Source organism: Trichechus manatus, unplaced genomic scaffold (genome assembly GCF_000243295.1).
Source record: "Trichechus manatus latirostris isolate Lorelei unplaced genomic scaffold, TriManLat1.0 scaffold00216, whole genome shotgun sequence".
Taxonomy (NCBI): Eukaryota; Metazoa; Chordata; class Mammalia; order Sirenia; family Trichechidae; genus Trichechus; species Trichechus manatus.
The window spans coordinates 17,983-38,083 of record NW_004444152.1 but is presented as its reverse complement, the minus strand read 5'-3'; the positions used below and the strand labels follow the sequence as shown (position 1 = coordinate 38,083).

Sequence of the window (20,101 nt, the reverse complement as noted above, 5' to 3'; positions counted from 1 at the left end):
TCTTCACAGCCTGCGAGCAAGAGCCCTACTCTCCGACCTGCCAATCTTGACTTTGCCAGCCCCTGTAGCTATGTGAATCAGGAGAAGCCTCTATTCTGATCCACGGACTTGGGACGTTCCAACCTCTACAATCGCATGTGCAGTTTCCTTGATATAAATCTCTGTATATATACTTATATGCTTTATTGGTTTTTCTTCTCTAGAGAACCCAGCCTAAGACAGTCGCTATGAGTCAGAGCATATGTGACAGCATCTAACAAAAACTAGTGGACACAAGATGAATTTCCCACCCACACAAGCCCTATTACCAAAACCTTCGGGTTCTCTCAGGGATTCAGTTTCCAAGTCTGAGAATCCAGACACACGAGAAGGGCATTAGAATTTATTCAATAATATTTGTAGGTAGGATACATTTCAGGACAGTAAAGGAGATTTACCATTTTTTGAAAAAAAAGAAAAAGGGCTGAGAACGAGTTATTTATATTATGTTAGTTGTTGTTGTTAGGTGCCAACGAGTCGGTTCTGACTCATAGTGACCCTATGTACAACAGAAAGAAACACTGCCCAGTCCTGTGCCATCCTCACAATCGTTGCTATGTTTGAACTCATTGTTGCAGCTACTATGTCAATCCATTTCACTGAGGTTCTTCCTCTCTTGCACTGACACTCTACCAAGAATGATGTCCTTCTCCAGGGACTAGGCCATGTCTCTAGAGGTGATCTTCCCCTCCAGAGACTGACAGTGAGTGGTGGTCTCTACATCTTCGACTCTGAACACACACACACTTTCACCAGCAAGGGTCTGATAAAGCAACAAAGGTAATCTTTGATAATTATTACTTAATATTATCTTGAATACTAAACAAAACAACTTGTTGAATTGATTAATTTCTCTTGGTATTCTAAATCTTTGTCTGGTTGTCTTTATTAAAAAACAACCCTGACTTATTACAGCCTGACAGAGAAAGTAAGGACAGAAGGAATTATAGATGGCTGGATAGAATAAATGAATGATGTGAAGCTACTTGGAATTGAAAGGTGTGGGTAGTTTGGGATGGATGTATGGGAAATGAGTCTACATAAATAGGGGATGCAGGAGATTATGTGTTGTGTATTGGTAATGCCTGTTTTCTAACAATACTTTCTAAAACAGTACAATTAGCCTATTTGACATGTAGGGAAACTGAGGCCCGGAAAGGTTAAATGACATGTCCAATGAGGAAAAGATGGAGCTGAAACTTGAACTCAGATTGTCTGACTGTCAAACATAACAGCCTAGTAATGATGTTAATCTACTTCTTGCACCCAACCAAGAGATGTTGAGATTAGGGAATGATCTGAGGATAAAGGATTATGGGTTTAAAATGTGAAGAGAGGGGATGGTCCCAGTGGACTTATCTTGGGAGAATTCAATACACATTTATTCAGGTGAGAGATTATAGGTTATATAACTACTCTCCAACAAAGCAAACTCTTTCCTGATGGTATCCAACACTCAGAAAGCAAAAATCCCAGGTGTTCAGAATTCTGGATAATCTGATCTCTCAAAGCCTATTTATGTAGGATCTGGGGCCCTGAACACAGATCTCGGTCTGGCACCATGGAGCTAGGAGGGACTTTCACTATCTTTCTAGCACTATGCTTTTCTTGCCTGATCATCCTCACTGCCTGGAAAACAATCAGCAAGGGAGGGAAGCTGCCCCCAGGACCTACACCACTACCTTTCCTGGGAAACCTGCTGCAAGTCCGCACTGATGCCACCTTTCAGTCTTTCATGAAGGTGAGTCTGTTTACCTCCTCTTGGGCAGGGAAGGAAGCATAATTCTATAGCCAGTTATCTTTAGAAGTTTATGACTTCAGAAAATACAGAATCTTGGAAATGCAGAATTTTAGACTCTCAAAATCTTGGTAGCACAGACTTCTAGTATATTGGGACGACAGCTCTCAGAATCTAAGGACATTGCAATCACAATATCTTAAATTCTTAAACACTTGGACACTTGCACTGAGATTGTCTTAGAACTTTGAGACTCAGTATCATGAAATCTTAGGATTTCAGAAATTTAGCATTTCAGAAAGAGAAGACTGGATCTTGGAGTTCATGCAATCCAAGTCCATCATTTTACAGATGAGGAAATCAAGGCTTGAGGCGATGGGACTTGCCCAGGATCACAGAAGCCCAGGCTTGCATGTCTTTTTCTCAATAGTCCTTCCAAATCCAGGGCTTACACTTAATTGTTTTAGCCTCATCAGTGTCCCCGTCAAATCGCCACCCCTAAAATCCTTGAGCGATCTATACTTGGTGCAACAACCAGCATTCTTCTCTTCTGTCCTCCTCCACCTCCAGCTCAAGGAGAAATATGGCCCTGTGTTCACTGTGTACATGGGACCCAGGCCAGTAGTGGTTTTGTGTGGACATGAAGCAGTGAAGGAGGCCCTGGTAGACCAAGCAGCTGATTTCAGTGGCCGTGGAGAATTGGCTTCCGTAGATCGAAACTTCCGAGGTCATGGTAGGTAACAACAACAATGATAACAGACATGTTTATAATGTATTTCCTCTGCCTGAGGTATTTTAATAAGAACTCTACAGCATTATTGCATTGACTCCATGAGAGAACTATTAATATTGTACCACCTTTTCAAATAAAGAAGCTGAAGGTGAGAAATCTCAGGAACTGTCACACAGTGAGTAAGTAGTAAAACCAGGATTTGAACTCAATTTGCTGACTCCAGAGTGCCTGCTGTGTTACTTCTGTTCTAACTTTTAATGGAGTAGCTACACTCTTTGTGTACCCACTCATGCCCTCATGGCCAACATTCCTTCATACCTTTCTAAAACACATACACACATATAGTCTCCTGCATCCCCTATTTAGGTAGACTCACTTATAGGGGTACCCATACAACCATATCTATCTACCCATACTGTTTTAGTCATCTAGTACTGCTATAACAGAAATACCACAAGCGGATGGCTTTAACAAAGAGAAATTTATTCTCTCACAGTGTAGCAAGCTACAAGTCCAAATTCAGTGTGTCAGCTCCAGAGGAAGGCTTTATCTCTCTGTCGGTCCTGGAGGAAGGTCCTTGTCACCAATCTTCCCTTGGTCTTGAATCAACACAGCACAGGAACCTCAGGTCCAAAGGACACCCTCTGCTCCCAGCACTACATTCTTGGTGGTATGAGGTCCACATGTCTCTCTGCTCGATTCTCTCTTTTATATCTCAGAAGATATTGGCTTAAGACCCTATATAATCTTGCAGATCTTATCAATATAACTGCCACTAAACCATCTCATTAACATCATAGTGATAGGATTTACAACACATAGGGAAATAACATCAGATGACAAAATGGTAGACAATCATACAATACTGGGAAATGTACACTACTCAAGGTGACAGATATTTTGGGGTGACACAATTCAATCCATGACACATACTCTTAAATTACAAGTAGCCTCACATCATTCATTCATTCCATCCTTCCATCCATCAGTCTATCTCTCCCTACATCTCTACTTTGACCTATCCACCTTTTCACTGATCCGTACATCTACCCAAACATCCACTTGTTCATTATTCTTTCTATACAAATATCTAGACATCTATGTGTATTACCTGCCATTAATCCTTTCACCTACCATCTTTCCATTTATTTATTCATTCATTTATTAATCTTTCCAACTGTTTATCCATTCAATTCTCAAATCACGCATCCATTAACCCTACACCCATCCATTAGCTCTTCCATCCATCCATCAATCCATTCATAAACTATTCCTTTTACCCAACAATGCAAATACATTTTCATTAACTCCCCAAATATCTATTTAAACACCCATGCACGTTTGGAAACTTCTAAATCCTTCTTTTTATTTTTTTAGTGGAAGGGAAGAATGTGTTGGATGCAGATGGGGAGAAACTCGGGTGGGAGTGAGAGGAACAAGCAATGGAGAGGGGAAGGAATGTGGTAGAAGAAGGATGGGGAAGAATTAGGATGTGAATCTCTAAATGTTTCTTACTGAACGATAACTCCTTTTGTGTAAGTATATTGATGTCCTGGTCTGAGCTTGTGTGTACTTATAGGTACATGTCCAGAGAAAAAGAGGTAGATAGAAAATAGAGAGCCCCTGCCCATTTCAGGGTGCTCCATATGACATTCTATCCATTGCTACCCAAACTTCCTATGCATCCATTCAATTATTTTTCCAGCTGTCTGTCCTTTGAGAAGCTCTCCTTGATACCCCAATTCTTTCTACTCTGATTCCCTTTTCCCTCACTTCAACTCTAGGCTATATTTGAGGATCCTGTAGAGATGGAACCTTAGTCACCCCCATTCAGAATGGGAAGTTAGGAGGGGGTTCTTGGAGAGCGGAATTTAGAGCTGGACCTCATGGTCCAGCACAGAGTTGGAGAGAAGAAAGGGGGGGGGGGAAGGAAGATAATGACCTGACACTGAGATCCTGGCAGGTGTAGCCCTGGCTAACAGTGAACGATGGAGGATTCTCCGCCGCTTCTCCCTGACCATTCTCCGGGACTTTGGGATGGGAAAGCGAAGCATTGAGGAGCGGATCCAGGAGGAGGCTGGCTACCTATTGGAGGCATTACGGAAGACCAACGGTACTGCGGTCACACAGTGGAGGGCTAGAAAGAGACTGGGTGGTTGTAGAGAGCTCAGTCTAGAAAACATAGGCATTGGAGGGAGCAAATTATATAATGGGGGTGGATAAAAAAAGATTGATTTAAGATTCACAGATTTTTCTAGTCAGGCACAATGTTACAATTTGAAAGACCTGTCCAAAGAACTTCAATCTCAATGGATCTTAGGGAATCTGTGAACCCCTGAAATTGTATGCCTACTCTGGGGATATATGAGCTTGTGCCTTTTTCTGGATACAGAATTTAATTTCATTATATTTTAAAAAAATATAGGTCAAAAAATAAGGTCAAAAACCACTGGGGCATAGAAAGAATAGACACAGAGGCTGACAAATACCAAAATAGATAAGACATAGAGACTAGTTTCTCTCTAAATCAGAGATTCCTACCTGGGCTCCATGGTTGCTTAAAAGAATCTATGTGAAGGCTTTGAATATCTATATATGTCCAGAAATCATTTTCAAAATTGTGTATATGTATGTACATTTTTCTGTGGAAAATGTCCCAAAATTCACTGACATGACACCAGCATCCTATTTTACAGATAGGGGCGACTGAGGCGTAGAGTAGGATATTCTTAATTGCCAGAATGGAATCAGTGGTAGAGCTAGTCCCAGAATCCAGTCATTCTTTTTCTGTATATCTCTCACTGTACTTTCCCAAATTTCTGATGCTATCCCACAAACATGTACAAAATAATAATAATAATACCAAGTCCTTCTAGCATTATTTGTGTCACTTGTACATGCCAGGCAATGTGCCAACCATATTACATGTATCAATGTATTGAGTTCTCAAAAATCACTGAAGTGATTATTAAACCAATTGGCAAATTGGGAAAACTAGACTCAAAACACAACAATAAAGTGACTCACACATTTGAAGTCCTAAAGCCAGGACTGAGTGATTTCACAACCCATGTTCCCAATAATTTCCTGCAACTTAGACAATTCTCATCACCAGGTGCCCCCATTGAACCCACCTTCTTCCTGAGCCGCACTGTCTCAAACGTTATCAGTTCCGTTGTTTTCGGAAGCCGCTTTGACTATGAGGACGAGGAATTCCTGAAACTGCTGAGGCTGATGAACGAGAGCTTCATCGAGATGAGCATGCCCTGGGCACAGGTGCCCACCAGCCACTTCTCTGCCCACCCTACCCCAAATCTCAATTACCTAACCACTTTCCTATACCTGACTTAATCTTCCCCACCCTGGGAGGCAAGTATCAAGTCTTCAAAGAGTGAAGGGACATGCCCAAGTCAGACTCGGTGCTAGATTTTGAGCCCAGCTTTGTGGTTCCAGATTCAGCTCATGCTGGCCCCATCAGTGACAAATCTTCTCTGCTCTATTGCCCACAGCTATACGATATGTATTCCGGAATCATGCAATATTTTCCAGGAAGACACAATCGAATCTACTATCTGATAGAGGAGCTCAAGGACTTCATTGCCTCTAGAGTCAAGATCAATGAAGCATCACTTGACCCCGAACATCCTCGGGACTTCATTGACTGCTTCATCATCAAGATGCAACAGGTACCTGCTCCTCTTCCACTGACGCTTTCCTCCCATTTTCTCAATCCCTAGGCCTTGACACAATAAGGCTATATGTAAACAAGTTGGGGACAAAACAGCAAGTATTGTTTCACATGGTTTACTTACATTTAGAAATAAAATATGGAAACCATAAAATTATAAACTCTTAAAACTTTAGAGTAAATCACTGAGTCTTAAAGTGTTACAATCATGGACATTTAAAATCTTACACCTTTCTAATCATATATGACAGCAACCTACACCTGTAGAAAACTAAAATGATAACTTTAGAATCTTGGAATTTAAAAAACTTAGATGTTAAACGTTTTGGTGATTTAGGAATTTAGAAGTTCAATATTTATGATTCATAGAATCTTAGAAGTTCACAAACTTATATTTTTATGCCATAGAACCTTAGCACTCCGAAGTTTAGAATTATACATCATCATGTTCTAGAACTTTCAAATCTCACAAGGCACTCTATATTCTTGTCCTCCCATTTGGCCATTGTTCACTTCACTCCAACCACGCTGGCCTCTTCCTTGCTGTTCCTCTAAAACAACAGGTGCCCTCCTGTTTCTGCACCTTTGCTCTTGCTGTTTCCTCTGCCTGAAATATTCCACCCCAGATACACATATACTTTACCCAGCTACTGTCTTTTCACAAAAGTCTTCCCTTAACACAGGGAAGAAATAAGAAGACAGACAGGAAAGGGTGATTCTCTTCACTCTCCTCCTCACTTTTAGGATACAAATAACCCCCACACAGAATTCAACCTCAAGAATTTGGTCCTCACCACTCTCAATCTCTTCTTTGCTGGCACGGAGACAGTGAGCTCCACCCTCCGCTATGGAATCCTGCTGCTCATGAAGCATCCTGAAGTAGAAGGTAAGAGTCCACTTCAACATATTTTCCTGGTGCATCGACTCCCAACAGGAAGGAAGACACGCTCTTAAACCTTAGAATCCTATTGCATGAGACTCTTCAAACTATAGACCCTCTGAATATAATGAGTAAAAATCTTGGAATGTCATCTTTGGGAGGCCATTTAATGTAATTGAATCTTCTACTTGATGCCTGTATTAGTTTCTCATTGATGCTTTAACAAAACACGACAAACGTAGTTGCTTAAAACAACACAAATGTATTACCTATAGTTCTGGAGGAGCCCCGGAGGTGAAGTGGTCAAGAGTTTGGCTGCTAACCAAAAGGTCGGCTCCTCAGCCACTCCTTGGAAACCATATGGGGCAGATCTACTCTGTCCTATAGGTCACTATGAGTTGGAATCGAAGTCCAAAATGGCTTTCCCTGGACCAAAATCAAGGTATCAACAGGGCCATTCTCCCTCTAGACTCTGTAGGGTAGAATCCACTTCCTTGCATTTCCAGCTGCTAGAGCTCTAATCATTGTATCTTTGGCTCATAGTCCATTTGTCTATCTCTAAAATCACCAGTTAGCATCTTCAGATCTTCTTCTGCTTTCATATTCACATCCCTTTCTCTAACTCTGAGCCTCCTGTACCCCTCTTATAAGGACACTTGTGATTACATTTAAGAATCACCTGGATAATCTAGGCTAAACTTCCCATCACAAGATCCTTAATTTAATTGCATCTGCAAAGAACTTTTTGTGATATAAGTTAATATGTACAGGTTCCAGGGACTATGAGGTAGATATCTTTCGTGGCAACTATTCAGCTTACCACAGTGCCAGAATTAAGTAGAACCTATCTCCAATAAGTTGTAATCTGGTCTGTTTGTGGAACTACAACAATGAGTGTCTCATTGTCTTCTTTAAGGATATCCTCAATTTTAGCCCCTCTCACTCCTAATAAAGTTAAAACAAGGCAACAGATTTCTCCTGGTTCAGATGATGGGAGACAGGAAATTGTTTTCACTCACATTTTTATAGACTCACCCTGTTGTCCTCGTTTGTCTTTTACTACTATAAATAAATATTTACTGGACACCTTCTACATTAGTTTCCTAGTGTTGTTGTAAAAAGGTACCATGAACTAAGAAAAAAAAAAACAACCTGTTGCCATCAAATCGATTCTGATTCATAGCGACCCTATATATAATACCATGAACTGGGTGGCTTAAAAGAACAGAAATCTATTCTCTCACACTTCTGGAGGTTAGAAGTCTAAATTCAGGGTGTTGGCAGAGTCATGATCTCACTGAAGACTACGGGAACAACCTTCCTTGTCTCTTCCAGTTTCTGGTAACACCTAGTGTTCCTTGGTTTGAAGCAGGTTAATTCCAATCTCTGTCTTCACATGACCATCTTCCTTCTGTGTCTCTGTGTGTCTCTTCACCTGTTCTTATAAGGAACCAATCATACTGCATTACGGCCCACCCTACTCCAGTATGATCTCATGCTAACCAAACTAATTACATCTGCAAAGACCCTATTTTCAAATAATGTCATGTTCACAGGTACCAGGAGTTGTCTTCCACATATTTTTGGGGAACACAATTGAACCCCTATCACCTTCCAAGTATAGGCATGTCTTACTTTCTTACACATTTAATTTTATGTAATCCTTGAATGCCTATGATCTTGGTACAACTATCACACCCATATTCAAGAAGAAGAAACAGAGGATCATAGGTAAGATTTTTTTTGCCCAAGGTCACTCATCTGGGAAGCGACAGAAGGGCAACTCCACCAAGGATGCTTTTAATCACTACCTCATAACAGCTTCTTGTTTGCTTCAACCCTGTCTTAGTAGGCTATCTGTTCTTTTCCCATCCTGCTAAAAATGTTGATAAAAATCCAACTAGAATGAGGACGCTGCCCTGCTCATCAGTCTTCCATGGTTGCTCAGGGCTTTCAAGACCTAATACCCCAACTGGCTTTCAAGGCTCCAGGCTGTCTCCCTCCCAATGGTCTGATGAATACTGATTGTGCACCACCCATGTGCCAGGTGTTAAGTATAAAGAAGAAATCCCAAACACATGGCCAGCACTCTCAGCGCTCACTGTCTGCTGGAGGTATGAAGGCATGGCCCTTCCTGACTCCCAACTTCGGTACCCTAACACAGACACCTTCTGCCCGTTCTGTGCGCCCTTCTCTGCTATGTTTCTCACTTCTTCCAGCCAAGATCCATGAAGAGATTAACCAGGTGATTGGACCTCACCGGATCCCAAGTGTGGATGACAGGGTCAAGATGCCCTACACGGATGCCGTGATCCACGAGATACAGAGACTGACAGATATTGTGCCTATGGGCGTCCCCCACAACGTCATCCGGGACACTCATTTCCGAGGCTTCCTTCTGCCCAAGGTGGGGTTGCACCCACACTTTCGCCCTGTCTTCTCCCCTGACCTTCTCTTCACTCTTGTGTACCTAGTGTCATACCTCAACATTGGATATCCCCTAAGTGTCCCCTTCTCCAATCCAGGGCACCGACGTGTTTCCCCTGCTTGGTTCAGTCCTCAAAGACCCCAAATATTTCCGCTACCCAGATGCTTTCTATCCGCAACACTTCCTGGATGAGCAGGGCCGTTTCAAGAAGAATGAAGCATTTGTTCCTTTTTCCTCTGGTATGTTGCTATGGACTGGGCTTCCCCCCGGGAACATCGTACATCCCTCCCCCAACAATTGGTCCATCTAGGAAACTGAGCAGAAGAGTAGTAATGCCACCTGTTGGGCCTCCTAGCTGAGCATGGTAATGTGTAAATCCTTTAAGTGGGTATTATCATGACCCCCTGAGGCGCTGTGGAGTCATCTGAAGCTTGGAAAGGTGGTCTGGCCCAAACTCCCCATCCCCCATCCCATTATTCTGTGCAGGTGTGAGCCAACTTATCACCCTCGCCTATGCCCACAGGAAAGCGCATCTGCCTGGGCGAGGCCATGGCCCGAATGGAACTCTTTCTCTACTTCACCTCCATCCTTCAGAACTTCTCCCTGCGTCCACTAGTGCCGCCCACCGACATCGACATCACCCCCAAAATCTCCGGATTTGGCAACATTCCCCCTACCTATGAGTTCTGCCTGGTGGCCCGCTGAGTGCTCCCTGTTGGGCGCCCAGGAAGGTGTCGGAGGACAATGTCCACGTGTACAGGTGCAGCCAACCACCTTGTTTCACTAAATTTTCAAAGAATCCATAGGAGACCGGCATTAGTACCTGTCATGGAACAGAGGTTTTCCGAGATCACCCTGAAAATATAGAGCTGTATATCTTGTACATTCAGTAAAATATCAAAGCCCCATCCAACATTTTGCAAAATTCTCAAGCATTTACCTTCTCATGATCATCTCCTGCTAGGCTTTCTGCCTCCACCAAATCCTTGTTGTCTATTCTTCATCTTTATGTGGTCCCGTTGTCTCTGGCCTGATATTGACCCAAATGTGGCTCACAATCCTTTCAACTTGAACCTAATCTCTTCCAAAAGGGGGAAAAAAATGCAACTAGGAACTCAAGACTGTTGAATGTAGGACGTTTATTTTGTGTTGTGTGTGACTTCACCATAGAACACACCAAAACGGACCTTTAGATTCCACTGTTATTAATCATCCTTTCTCCAGCCCACATCAGAGATCTTTAGTTGGTTGGGCTATCTCAAGGAATACCTCAGCTTCAACCATCCTGCTGGGTCACTGCCCCTAAACACCCCCCATCATCTTTACCTCGTTTCTCTCACCACCATTCCCAATTCCAAATTCTCCTCACTCCATTTTGAAGAATAGTTAGTTCAGCTGCCCCTAGCTTCTATTATCCCATTTTTATGTCCCTCAACTTTCAGCTAATTAATGTCTTCTTTTATCTATTCATCTATTCAAACAATATTTATCGAATACCCAACATGTGCCAGCACACTCTCCATATACTTGGAATCCACCAGTGAACAAAACAGACAAAAATCCTGTCCTCAGGTGGCAACCAATGTCACAAAACAATATATGTATTAATTGTCTAATGACAAACTAATCTGCTCTGTAAACCTTCATCTAAAGCACAATATAAAAAAAAAAAATCCTGTCTTCATGGAGCTTACATTCTAGTGGGGAAGATAGACAATAAATAATAAACATGATAAATAAGCTAATCATTTATAATGTTAGAAAAGTAAAGCAAGTAAATGGGATAGGGAATTCCAGGTTGGAATTGTGTGTCACTAACTAGAGGAGGTCTCACAAGCACGTGGAGGAGCCAAGAGATATGGTATTCTGGAAGGGAGTCTTCCTGGAAGAGGGATTAAAAAGTCAGGAATGTGCCTGGTTTTTTGTGTTTGTTTTGGGGTTTTTTTTTTTAATTAAAGAATCCACAAAAGGGACTAGTGTGGCTAGGGTAGAGAAAAAATGGAAGAGGAATAAAGGAGATGTGGTCAAGAAGTTATTGAGGGTAGACCGTGTGGGACTTGGGCCACTACGAAGATTCTGGATTTTACTCTGAGAGGTGGGGTTTCTCTGGGGCAGATGGGAGGTGCGAGTTGGTAGTAAGCAGAGAGTGACATGTACTGATTTGTTTCCAAAATCTCCTTCTAGCTGCTGCATGGAAAACAGACTGGGGGTGAGAATGAGAAGAAAAGTAGAAAGATAAATTTGGAGGCTGCTGCCAGCTGTGATGTTAGCTTAGACACAATGGAACCAGTGTAGGTGGGGAGAAGTGGGTGGATTTAGGCTCTATTGTGAGGATGTAGCTGGCAGGATCTCTGATGTATTAAATGTAGGGTGTAGTGACCCATGTGTGTCATAATAGAACTGTGTTTCAGAGAGTTTTCAGTGGCTAAGTTTTTCTAAGTTCACCACTTCTTTCTCCCAAGGTGCCTTTGAGTGGACTCGAACCTCCAAATTTTCACTTAGCAGTCAAGTGCATTAACCTTTTGCACAAGTCAGGAACTCCCATTACATGTTACCCATAAACCCATTGCCATCAAGTCAATTCCGACTGATAGTGACTCTGTAGGACAGAGTAGAACTGCCCCACAGAGTTTCTGAGGAGTGCCTGTTGGATTCAAACTGCCAACCTTTTTTTTAGCAGCCTTAGCTCTTAACCACTACGCCACCAGGGTTTCCCATTACACATTAGGGGAGTGCAAATTAAAACCGTAAGGAAATACCACTACACCCTACAGAATCGCTAAAACCAAAACGTTTGACGATATCAACTTCTTGTGAGGATGCAAAGCAACTGGAACACTCATACAGTTTTGGTGGAATGGAAAATGACATAGCCACTCTGGAAGACAGTTTGGCAGTTTCTTACAAAGCTACACATACATTTACCGAAAGACTCAGCAATTCCACTGCTAAGTATGTGCACAATTGACAGAAATGAAAACTACCTTAACACAAAAACCTGGATGCAAATGTTCACACCAACTATGATGGTTATACCGCCACCACCAACAAATAAGAAAATAAGACACGTTGGAGACGATGTGGAGACATTGGAACACTCGTAACTTGTTGGTGGGAATGTTAAATGGTGTAGCCGCTGTGGGAAAGTTTGGTGCTTCCTCAAAACGTTAAACATACGATCACCATCTTAGTTATCCAGTGCTGCTATAACAGAAATACCAAAAGTGGATGGCTTTAACAAACAGAAATTTATTCTCTCACCGTCTAGCAGGCTAGAAGTCCAAATTCAGGGCACCAGCTCCTGGAGCAGGTTTTCTCTCTCTCTGTTTGTTCTGGGGGAAGATCCTTGTCATCAATCTTCTTCTGGTCTAGGAGCTTCTCAGTGCAAGCACCCAGGTCCAAAGGATACACTCTGCTCCTAGCACTTCTTTCTTGGTGGTATGAGGTCCCTCTCCTCTCTGCTGGCTTCTGTCTTTTATATCTCAAAAGAGATTGACTCAAGATACAACCGAATCCTGTAGATTGTGTTCCACCTCATTAGCATAACTGCCTCTAATCCTGCCTCATTAACATCATAGAGGTTAGGATTTACAACACTGGAAGATTACATCAGATCACAAAATGGTGGACAACCACACAATACTGGGAATCATGCCTAGCCAAGCTGACACACATTTTTGCGGAACACAATTCAATTCATAACAATCACCATTAACAAACTGCCCTGGAGTCAATTCCAATTCATGGTGACCTCATATATGTCAGACTAGAACTCTGCCCCATAATGTTTTCAATGGCTGATTTTTCAGAAGTAGATCTCTAGGTCTTTCTTCCCAATGCCCCAGAAATTCTACTCCTACTATAGACCCAAAGGAATTTTAAACAGATATTCAAACAAATACTTCCACATGAATAACAGCACCACTATTCATAATAACTAAACAACCCAAGTGGACTTCAACTGAAAAATGGATAAACAAAATGTGATATATGCATACAATCAAAAATTACTCAGCCATAAAAAGGAATGAAGTATTGATACATGTTAAAAGGTAGAAGAAGCTCAAAAACATTATGCTTATTGAAAGAAGCCAAACAACAAAGGTCACATATTGTACGATTCTATTTATATGAAACATCAGAATAGTTACATTCATAGACACAGAAAGCAGACTAGTGGTGCCAGGGCCTGGGGGACAGAAAGGAATAGGGTGTAACTGCTTAATGGGGTCTCCTTTGGAGGTGAAGAAAGTATTTTTGAACTAGATAGAGAGATGTTGGTTCCACAAAATTGTGAGTGTACATGTTGTTGTTAGTTGCCGTCAAGGCAGTTCTGATTCATAGTGACCCCATGTACAACAGAACAAAACGCTGCCCAGTCCTGATCCATCCTTACAATAGTAGTTATATATGAGACTATTGTTGCAGCCACTATCTCAATCCATCTTGTTCAGGGTCTTCCTGTTTTTCACTGATTGTCTACTTTACCAAGCATGATGTCCTTCTCCAGAGAGTGGTCCCTCCTGATAACATCTCCAAAGTAAGTGAGACAAAGTCTTCCCATCCTCCTTTTTAAGGAGCATTATGGTTGTACTTCTTCCAAGATAGATTTGTTCGTTCTTCTGGCAGTCCACGGTATATTCAATATTCTTTGCCAAATCCATTATTCAAAGGCATCGATTCTTCTGTCTTCCTTATTCATCATCCAGCTTTTGCATACATATAACGCAATGGAAAATGCCATGGCTTCGGTCATGTGCGCCTTAGTCCTTAAAGTGATATCTTTGCTTTTCAACACATTAAAGAAGTCTTTTACAGAGATTTGCCCAATGCAATGCAGCATTTGACTTCTTAACTGCTGCTTCTTTGGGTGTTGATTGTGGATCCATGTAAAATGAAATCCTTGACAACTTCAATCTTTTCTCCATGTATCATGATGTTGCTGATTGGTCTAGTTGTGAGGATTTTTGTTTTCTTTATGTTGAGGTATAATCCATACTGAAGGCTACGGTCATTAATCTTTGTCAGTAAATGCTTCAAGTCCTCTTCCCTTTCAGCAAGCAAGATTGTGTCATCTGCATAATACAGTTTGTTAATGAGTCTTCCTTCAATCCTGATGCTCCGTTCTTCTTCATATAGTCCAGCTTCTCACATTATTTGCTCAGCATCTAGAATGAATAAGTATGGTGAAAGGATACAACTCTGATGCACACTTTCCCTGATTTTAAATCACGGAGTATACCCTTGTTCTATTTGAATGACTGCCTCTTGGTCTATGTATGGTTCCCCATGAGCACAATTAAGTGTTCTGGAATTCCCATTTCCACAAGGTTATTCATAATTTTTTGTTTTGTTTTTTGTTTTTCAAAAGTCTGCATAGCAATCTGGTAATGATGTGCTGAGTTGTTTATTTTTAACACATGGTTCCTTGGTGCTTTCATGATTAACACCAAACACTCCAGTTAACATTCAAGGCTCTGGTCTATGTGTCTCCCAATGGTCTGATGGATATTGATAGAGTATTACCTGTACACCAGGTACTAACTATAAAGAGGAAATCCAAAACACATGGTCACCACCCTCGTGGCCCACTGTCTGCTGGAGGTATGAACACATGTCCCTTCCTGGCACCAAGTTCGATACTCTAACACAAACACCTCCTGCCCTTTCTCTGTGCCATTCTCTACTATGTTTCTGGCTTCTTCCAGCCAAGATCCATGAAGAGATTAACCAGGTGATTGAACCTCACCGGATCCCGAGTGTGGATGACAGCGTCAAGATGCCCTACACGGAGGCCGTGATCCACGAGATACAGAGACTAACATTGTGCCTATAGGCGTCTCCCACAATGTCATCCGGGTCTCCCACAACGTCATCCGGGGCACTCATTTCCGAGGCTTTCTTCTGCCCTAGAGCAGAACCCTCCTTGTTGGCCTTCTCCCTCCCCTATACCCGTCTCCTCTTCTGGGTCTCTATCCCCACACCTTGACACTGAATAACCTCCTCACTGTCCCTTTCTCCAATCCAGGACACTGACAAGTTTCCTCTGCTTGGCTCAGTCCTCAAACACCTCAAATTCTTCCGCTACCTAGATGCTTTTTATCCAAAACACTTCCTGGATGAACAGGGTTGGTTTCAAGAAGAGTGAAGCCTTTGTGGCTTTTTCCTCGGGTAGGTTTCTATAGGGTCTTTATGAGTTGGAATCGACTGAAGGGCAATGGGTTTTCCCCCAGGAACATTTTACATTCATCATTCAAGCCTCGTTCCATCCAGTAATCTGAGCATAAGAGAAGTAGTGTGACATGTTGAGCCCCCTTCTATGTCCCAGCCCCTAGCTGATCAATGTAATGCACAAACTCTTAAAGTGGTTACTGTCTTGACTACTAACCTAAAGGTTGGCAGTTGAAACCCACCAAGGAGCCCAAGAATGAAAGGCCCGGTGATCTACTACCGTAAAAATTACAGCCAAGAAAACCTTATGGAAAAGTTCTACTCTATAATACATGAGGTCACCATGAGTCAGAAACTATTAAATGGCAATGGGTTGGTTTTGTTCTGTTTATAGTGACCCCCAGGCACTAAGGAGGGAGCTGAGGTTTGGAGAGGTGGTCAAGCAAGAAGGTGCCCACCACCCAGTGTGCCGGCCATTCCACTTTCCCCGGTACTTGCAGGAAAGCACATCAGCCTGGGCAGATCCTTGGCCCCTATGGAACTCTTTCTCTACCTCTCCTCCATCCTTCAGAACTTCTCTCTGCACCCACTATTGTCACCCGGTCATCAACATCGTCCTTAAACTCTATGGCTTTAGCAACATCTTCTCCCTACCCCACCCCACCTCCAGGTATGAGCGTTGCCTCGTGGCCGGTCTGCGCCCCCATTGGGTGTGGAGGCAGAATTCGGAGGACAATGTCAGCCCACGTGTACATAGGCAGCCACTCACCGTGTCTCACTGGCTTCTCACAGTATCCCTGAGAGACAGGCACTATTACTTCTTTCATGGAGCAGAGATCTGCTAGGATGACCCTGAAAATATAAAGCAGTACATCTTCTACATCCAGTAGAAAAGTAAAACCCATCTGACATTTCTGCAAAATATCTGGCAGCATTTACCTTCTCATGATCATCTCCGGCTACACTTTCTGCCTCCACCAAATTCTTGTTGTCTATTCTTCACCTTTGTCTCTGGCATGATAATGACCTGCTAATGACCTGATAATGACCTAAATTGGGTCACAATCCTTTCTTCTTGATTCTTCTCCCCTCCACAAGAAAAAACAAACAAAAAAAGCAGCTAGGACACAAGGCCAGGCCAAGATGACAGAATAGTCAGATGCTTCCTGTGGTCCTTCTTACAACAAGGACCAAAAAAAACAAGTGAATGATTATATACGACAATCTAGGAGCCCTGAACATCAAAGACAAAGTTGAGGAATCGGACTGAGTGGCAGGAGGAGGGAGAGATGGCTCAGAAGCAGCAAGGAGTTGCCAGACCTGACCCAGTGGGAGCCGGCACACTTCAGGCCAGTTTGGCTGGTGTGCAGGTGAGGCAAGTGGTAGTGATCAGGAGACGTTTTCCACATCAAAAGAGACCCAGTTGCAGAGAGTTTACTCGGACATCCAGAACCAGTGAAAAGTGGCGATCAATCAGCAAAAGATAAGTACTTCTATCTGATCTACTTCACAGGTGAAAAAACACCACCTTTGGGAAAAACCTGTCTCCCATTCACCTCCTCACTACCCACTATGCACCAGGTCTAGGGCTGGCTTCACCAAATGACGAGTCTCCTGGGGTGGAAGTAGGACCTGTCACACAACCTGAACCATTCTCTCGGCCTTGGAGAGGGAACAAATTAAAAAACAGGGAAAAATAATCTGCCAGCTCCCATACGCCAGAACTCAGGGTAAGCATAGCTCCTTTGCCTAGGCACAGGCATAAGGGGTGCACAGACTTTGAATGTCTTTCACCCCTGCATAGATCTGTGTGGGCCCATTTCAACAGCGTAAACCCTTATTACCACAGTACAACAGGGTATATACCTGAAGCCTAACTTCAACTGTGTCAGCTATATGGTGAGGTGGCAGGTTTGTGACATTTGACACTGCTCTGCCCATTAAGCAGGATCCTCACCTAACCACATCAGGCAACTGAGGACTGGTGGCTCCATCCACACCACATTGTCACCTATGACAGGGGTCCAAGAATAAGTGGTGTGTCCCAGTCCTTACAGCCAACAGCATTGAGTGCTCATAGTCTGGCTGCAAAACCCACCCACCTACGCGCTCTAGGGAACAGGGACACACTTTCCTCCCAGACACTCAGGGGCAGCCATCAGCCCCCTGCTTTGCTCAGTGTGTGACCCACTACTGCAGTTAGATACCGCGGCCTACACCAATCACCCCTGCTTCTCTAGGACTATAGTTAGGAGCCTGTACCACACGCTTGGTGACCGACTACCTGGACACCTGAGCTGAATCCATACAAGAAAAGTAAATGGACTCCTGGGTTCACATGCATAGTAACAGATCTAACCACCTGGTGACAGGATGTTAGAGATTCAAAGGTGCCAGTAATCAAACTAGCTCACACGAGCAGCCTATTTGGGCATATCAAAACAAAACAAAACAAGAAGCTAGGGCACAGTAAGCAAACATAAAATAAATAAATATAATAACATTGATGGCTCAGAGACATCAGTCAGTTTGAAATTACATGAAGAGGCAGACCATGATGGCTTCAGTCAGCCACCAAAACAAAGAATCAAGACATTTTCCAGAGGAGGAGAATTTCTTGGAATTACCAGGGGTAGAATACAAAAGATTAATATACAGAACTCTTCAAGATATCATGAAGGAGATCATGCAAAACTCAGAACAAGCCAAGGAACATACAGACAATGCAATAGAGGAACTAAAGAAGATTAGAGAAGAGCATAATGACAAAGCAATAGAGGAACTAAAGAAGATTAGAGAAGAGCATAATGACAAATTTAAGGGCTGCAAGAATCCATAGAGACAGCAATCAGAAATCCAGAAGATTAACAATAAAATTCGGAATTAGACAACTCAACAGAAAGTCACAGGAGCAGAATTGAGGCAATGGAAGTCAGAATTAATGAGATTGAAGATAAAGACCTTGACACTAATGTATTTGAGGAAAAATCAGATTAAACGATTTAAAAAAATGAAGAAACCTTAAGAATTATGTGGGACTCTATCAAGAGGAATAACCTACCAGTGACTAGAGTACCAGAATGGGGGGGGGGGGCGATAACAGAATATACAGAGAGAATTATTGAAGATTTGTTGGCTGAAAACTTCCCTGGTATTGTGAAAGATGACAAGATATCTATCCAAATGCTCATCGAAACCCACATAAGATAGATCCCAAAAGAAAATCACCAAGACATTATAATCAAACTTGCCAAAATCAAAGTTAAAGAGAGAATTTTAAGAGTGGCTACGGATAAACAAAACGTCATCTACGAAGGAGAGTCAATAAGACTAAGCTCGCACTACTCAGCAGAAACTATGCAGGCAAGAAAGCAATGCGATGACATAAAAAAAGACTTGAAGGAAAAAAATTACCAACCAAGAATTATATATCCAGCATAACTGTCTCTCATATGATGGTGAAATTAGGGCATTTTCAGATAAGTAGAACTTTAGGGAATTTCCAAAAACCAAACCAAAATTACAAGAAATAGTAAAGAGAGTCCTCCAGTTAGAAAATCAATAACTTCAGATAACAACCCAAGACTAGAACACGGGACAGAGCAACCAGATACCGAACCAAGAAGGGTAGTCAAAAAATAAATCAAAGCTAAAACAATGAAAATAAGCAAATAGAGACGTCAATATGTAAAAGATGACAACATTAAAACAAAAAAGAGGGACTAAAAAAAATAGTCATAGATCTTTCATGTGAAGAGAAAGTCAAGGCAATATAAAGAAATAAAAGACTGGTTTAAGCTTAGAAAAATAGGGGTAAATATTTAGGTAGCTGCAAAGGAAACTAACAGTCCTACATATCAAAATAAAAAACAACACAAAGACTCAGCAAATACAAAATCAACAACAATGAAAAAGATGAAAAGAAAACACATAAAGAAAAAAGACTCAGCACAGAAAATTAAGTGAACAAAGAAACTGTCAACAACACAAAAAAAGACATCAAAATGACAGCACTAAACTCATACCTATCAATAGTTACGCTGAATATAAATGGACTAAACGCACCAGTAAAGAGTCAGAGAGTGGCAGAATGGATTAAAAAACACGATCCATCTATATGCTGCCTACAAAAGACACACCTTAGACTTATACACAAACAAACTAAAACTCAAAGGATGGAAAAAAATATATCAAGCAAACAACACCCAAAAAAGAGCAGGAATGGCAATATTAATCTCTGACAAAATAGACTTCAAAGTAAAATCCACCAAAAAGGATAAGAAAGGACACTATGTAATTATTAAAGGGTCAGTACACCAGGAGGACATAACCATAGTAAATATTTACGCACCAAATGACAGCACTGCAAAATACATAAAACAAACTCTAACAGCATGGAAAAGAGAAATAGACATCCCCACAGT

At 42.0% G+C, this 20,101-nt stretch overlaps 1 protein-coding gene and 1 pseudogene across 1 annotated transcript; both read left to right on the top strand.

The window, feature by feature from the left end:
* Positions 1 to 1,600: 1,600 nt before the first annotated feature.
* Positions 1,601 to 10,211, top strand: LOC101341192 (cytochrome P450 2G1). Its single transcript, XM_004388734.1, has 9 exons — positions 1,601 to 1,780; positions 2,348 to 2,510; positions 4,474 to 4,623; positions 5,626 to 5,786; positions 6,020 to 6,196; positions 6,943 to 7,084; positions 9,298 to 9,485; positions 9,604 to 9,745; positions 10,030 to 10,211. Exons 1-9 carry the CDS (start codon positions 1,601 to 1,603, stop codon positions 10,209 to 10,211), a joined length of 1,485 nt encoding a protein of 494 aa, XP_004388791.1.
* Positions 10,212 to 15,285: 5,074 nt separating this feature from the next.
* On the top strand, positions 15,286 to 16,347 carry LOC101357171 (putative inactive cytochrome P450 2G1; annotated as a pseudogene).
* The last annotated feature ends 3,754 nt before the right edge of the window (positions 16,348 to 20,101 follow it).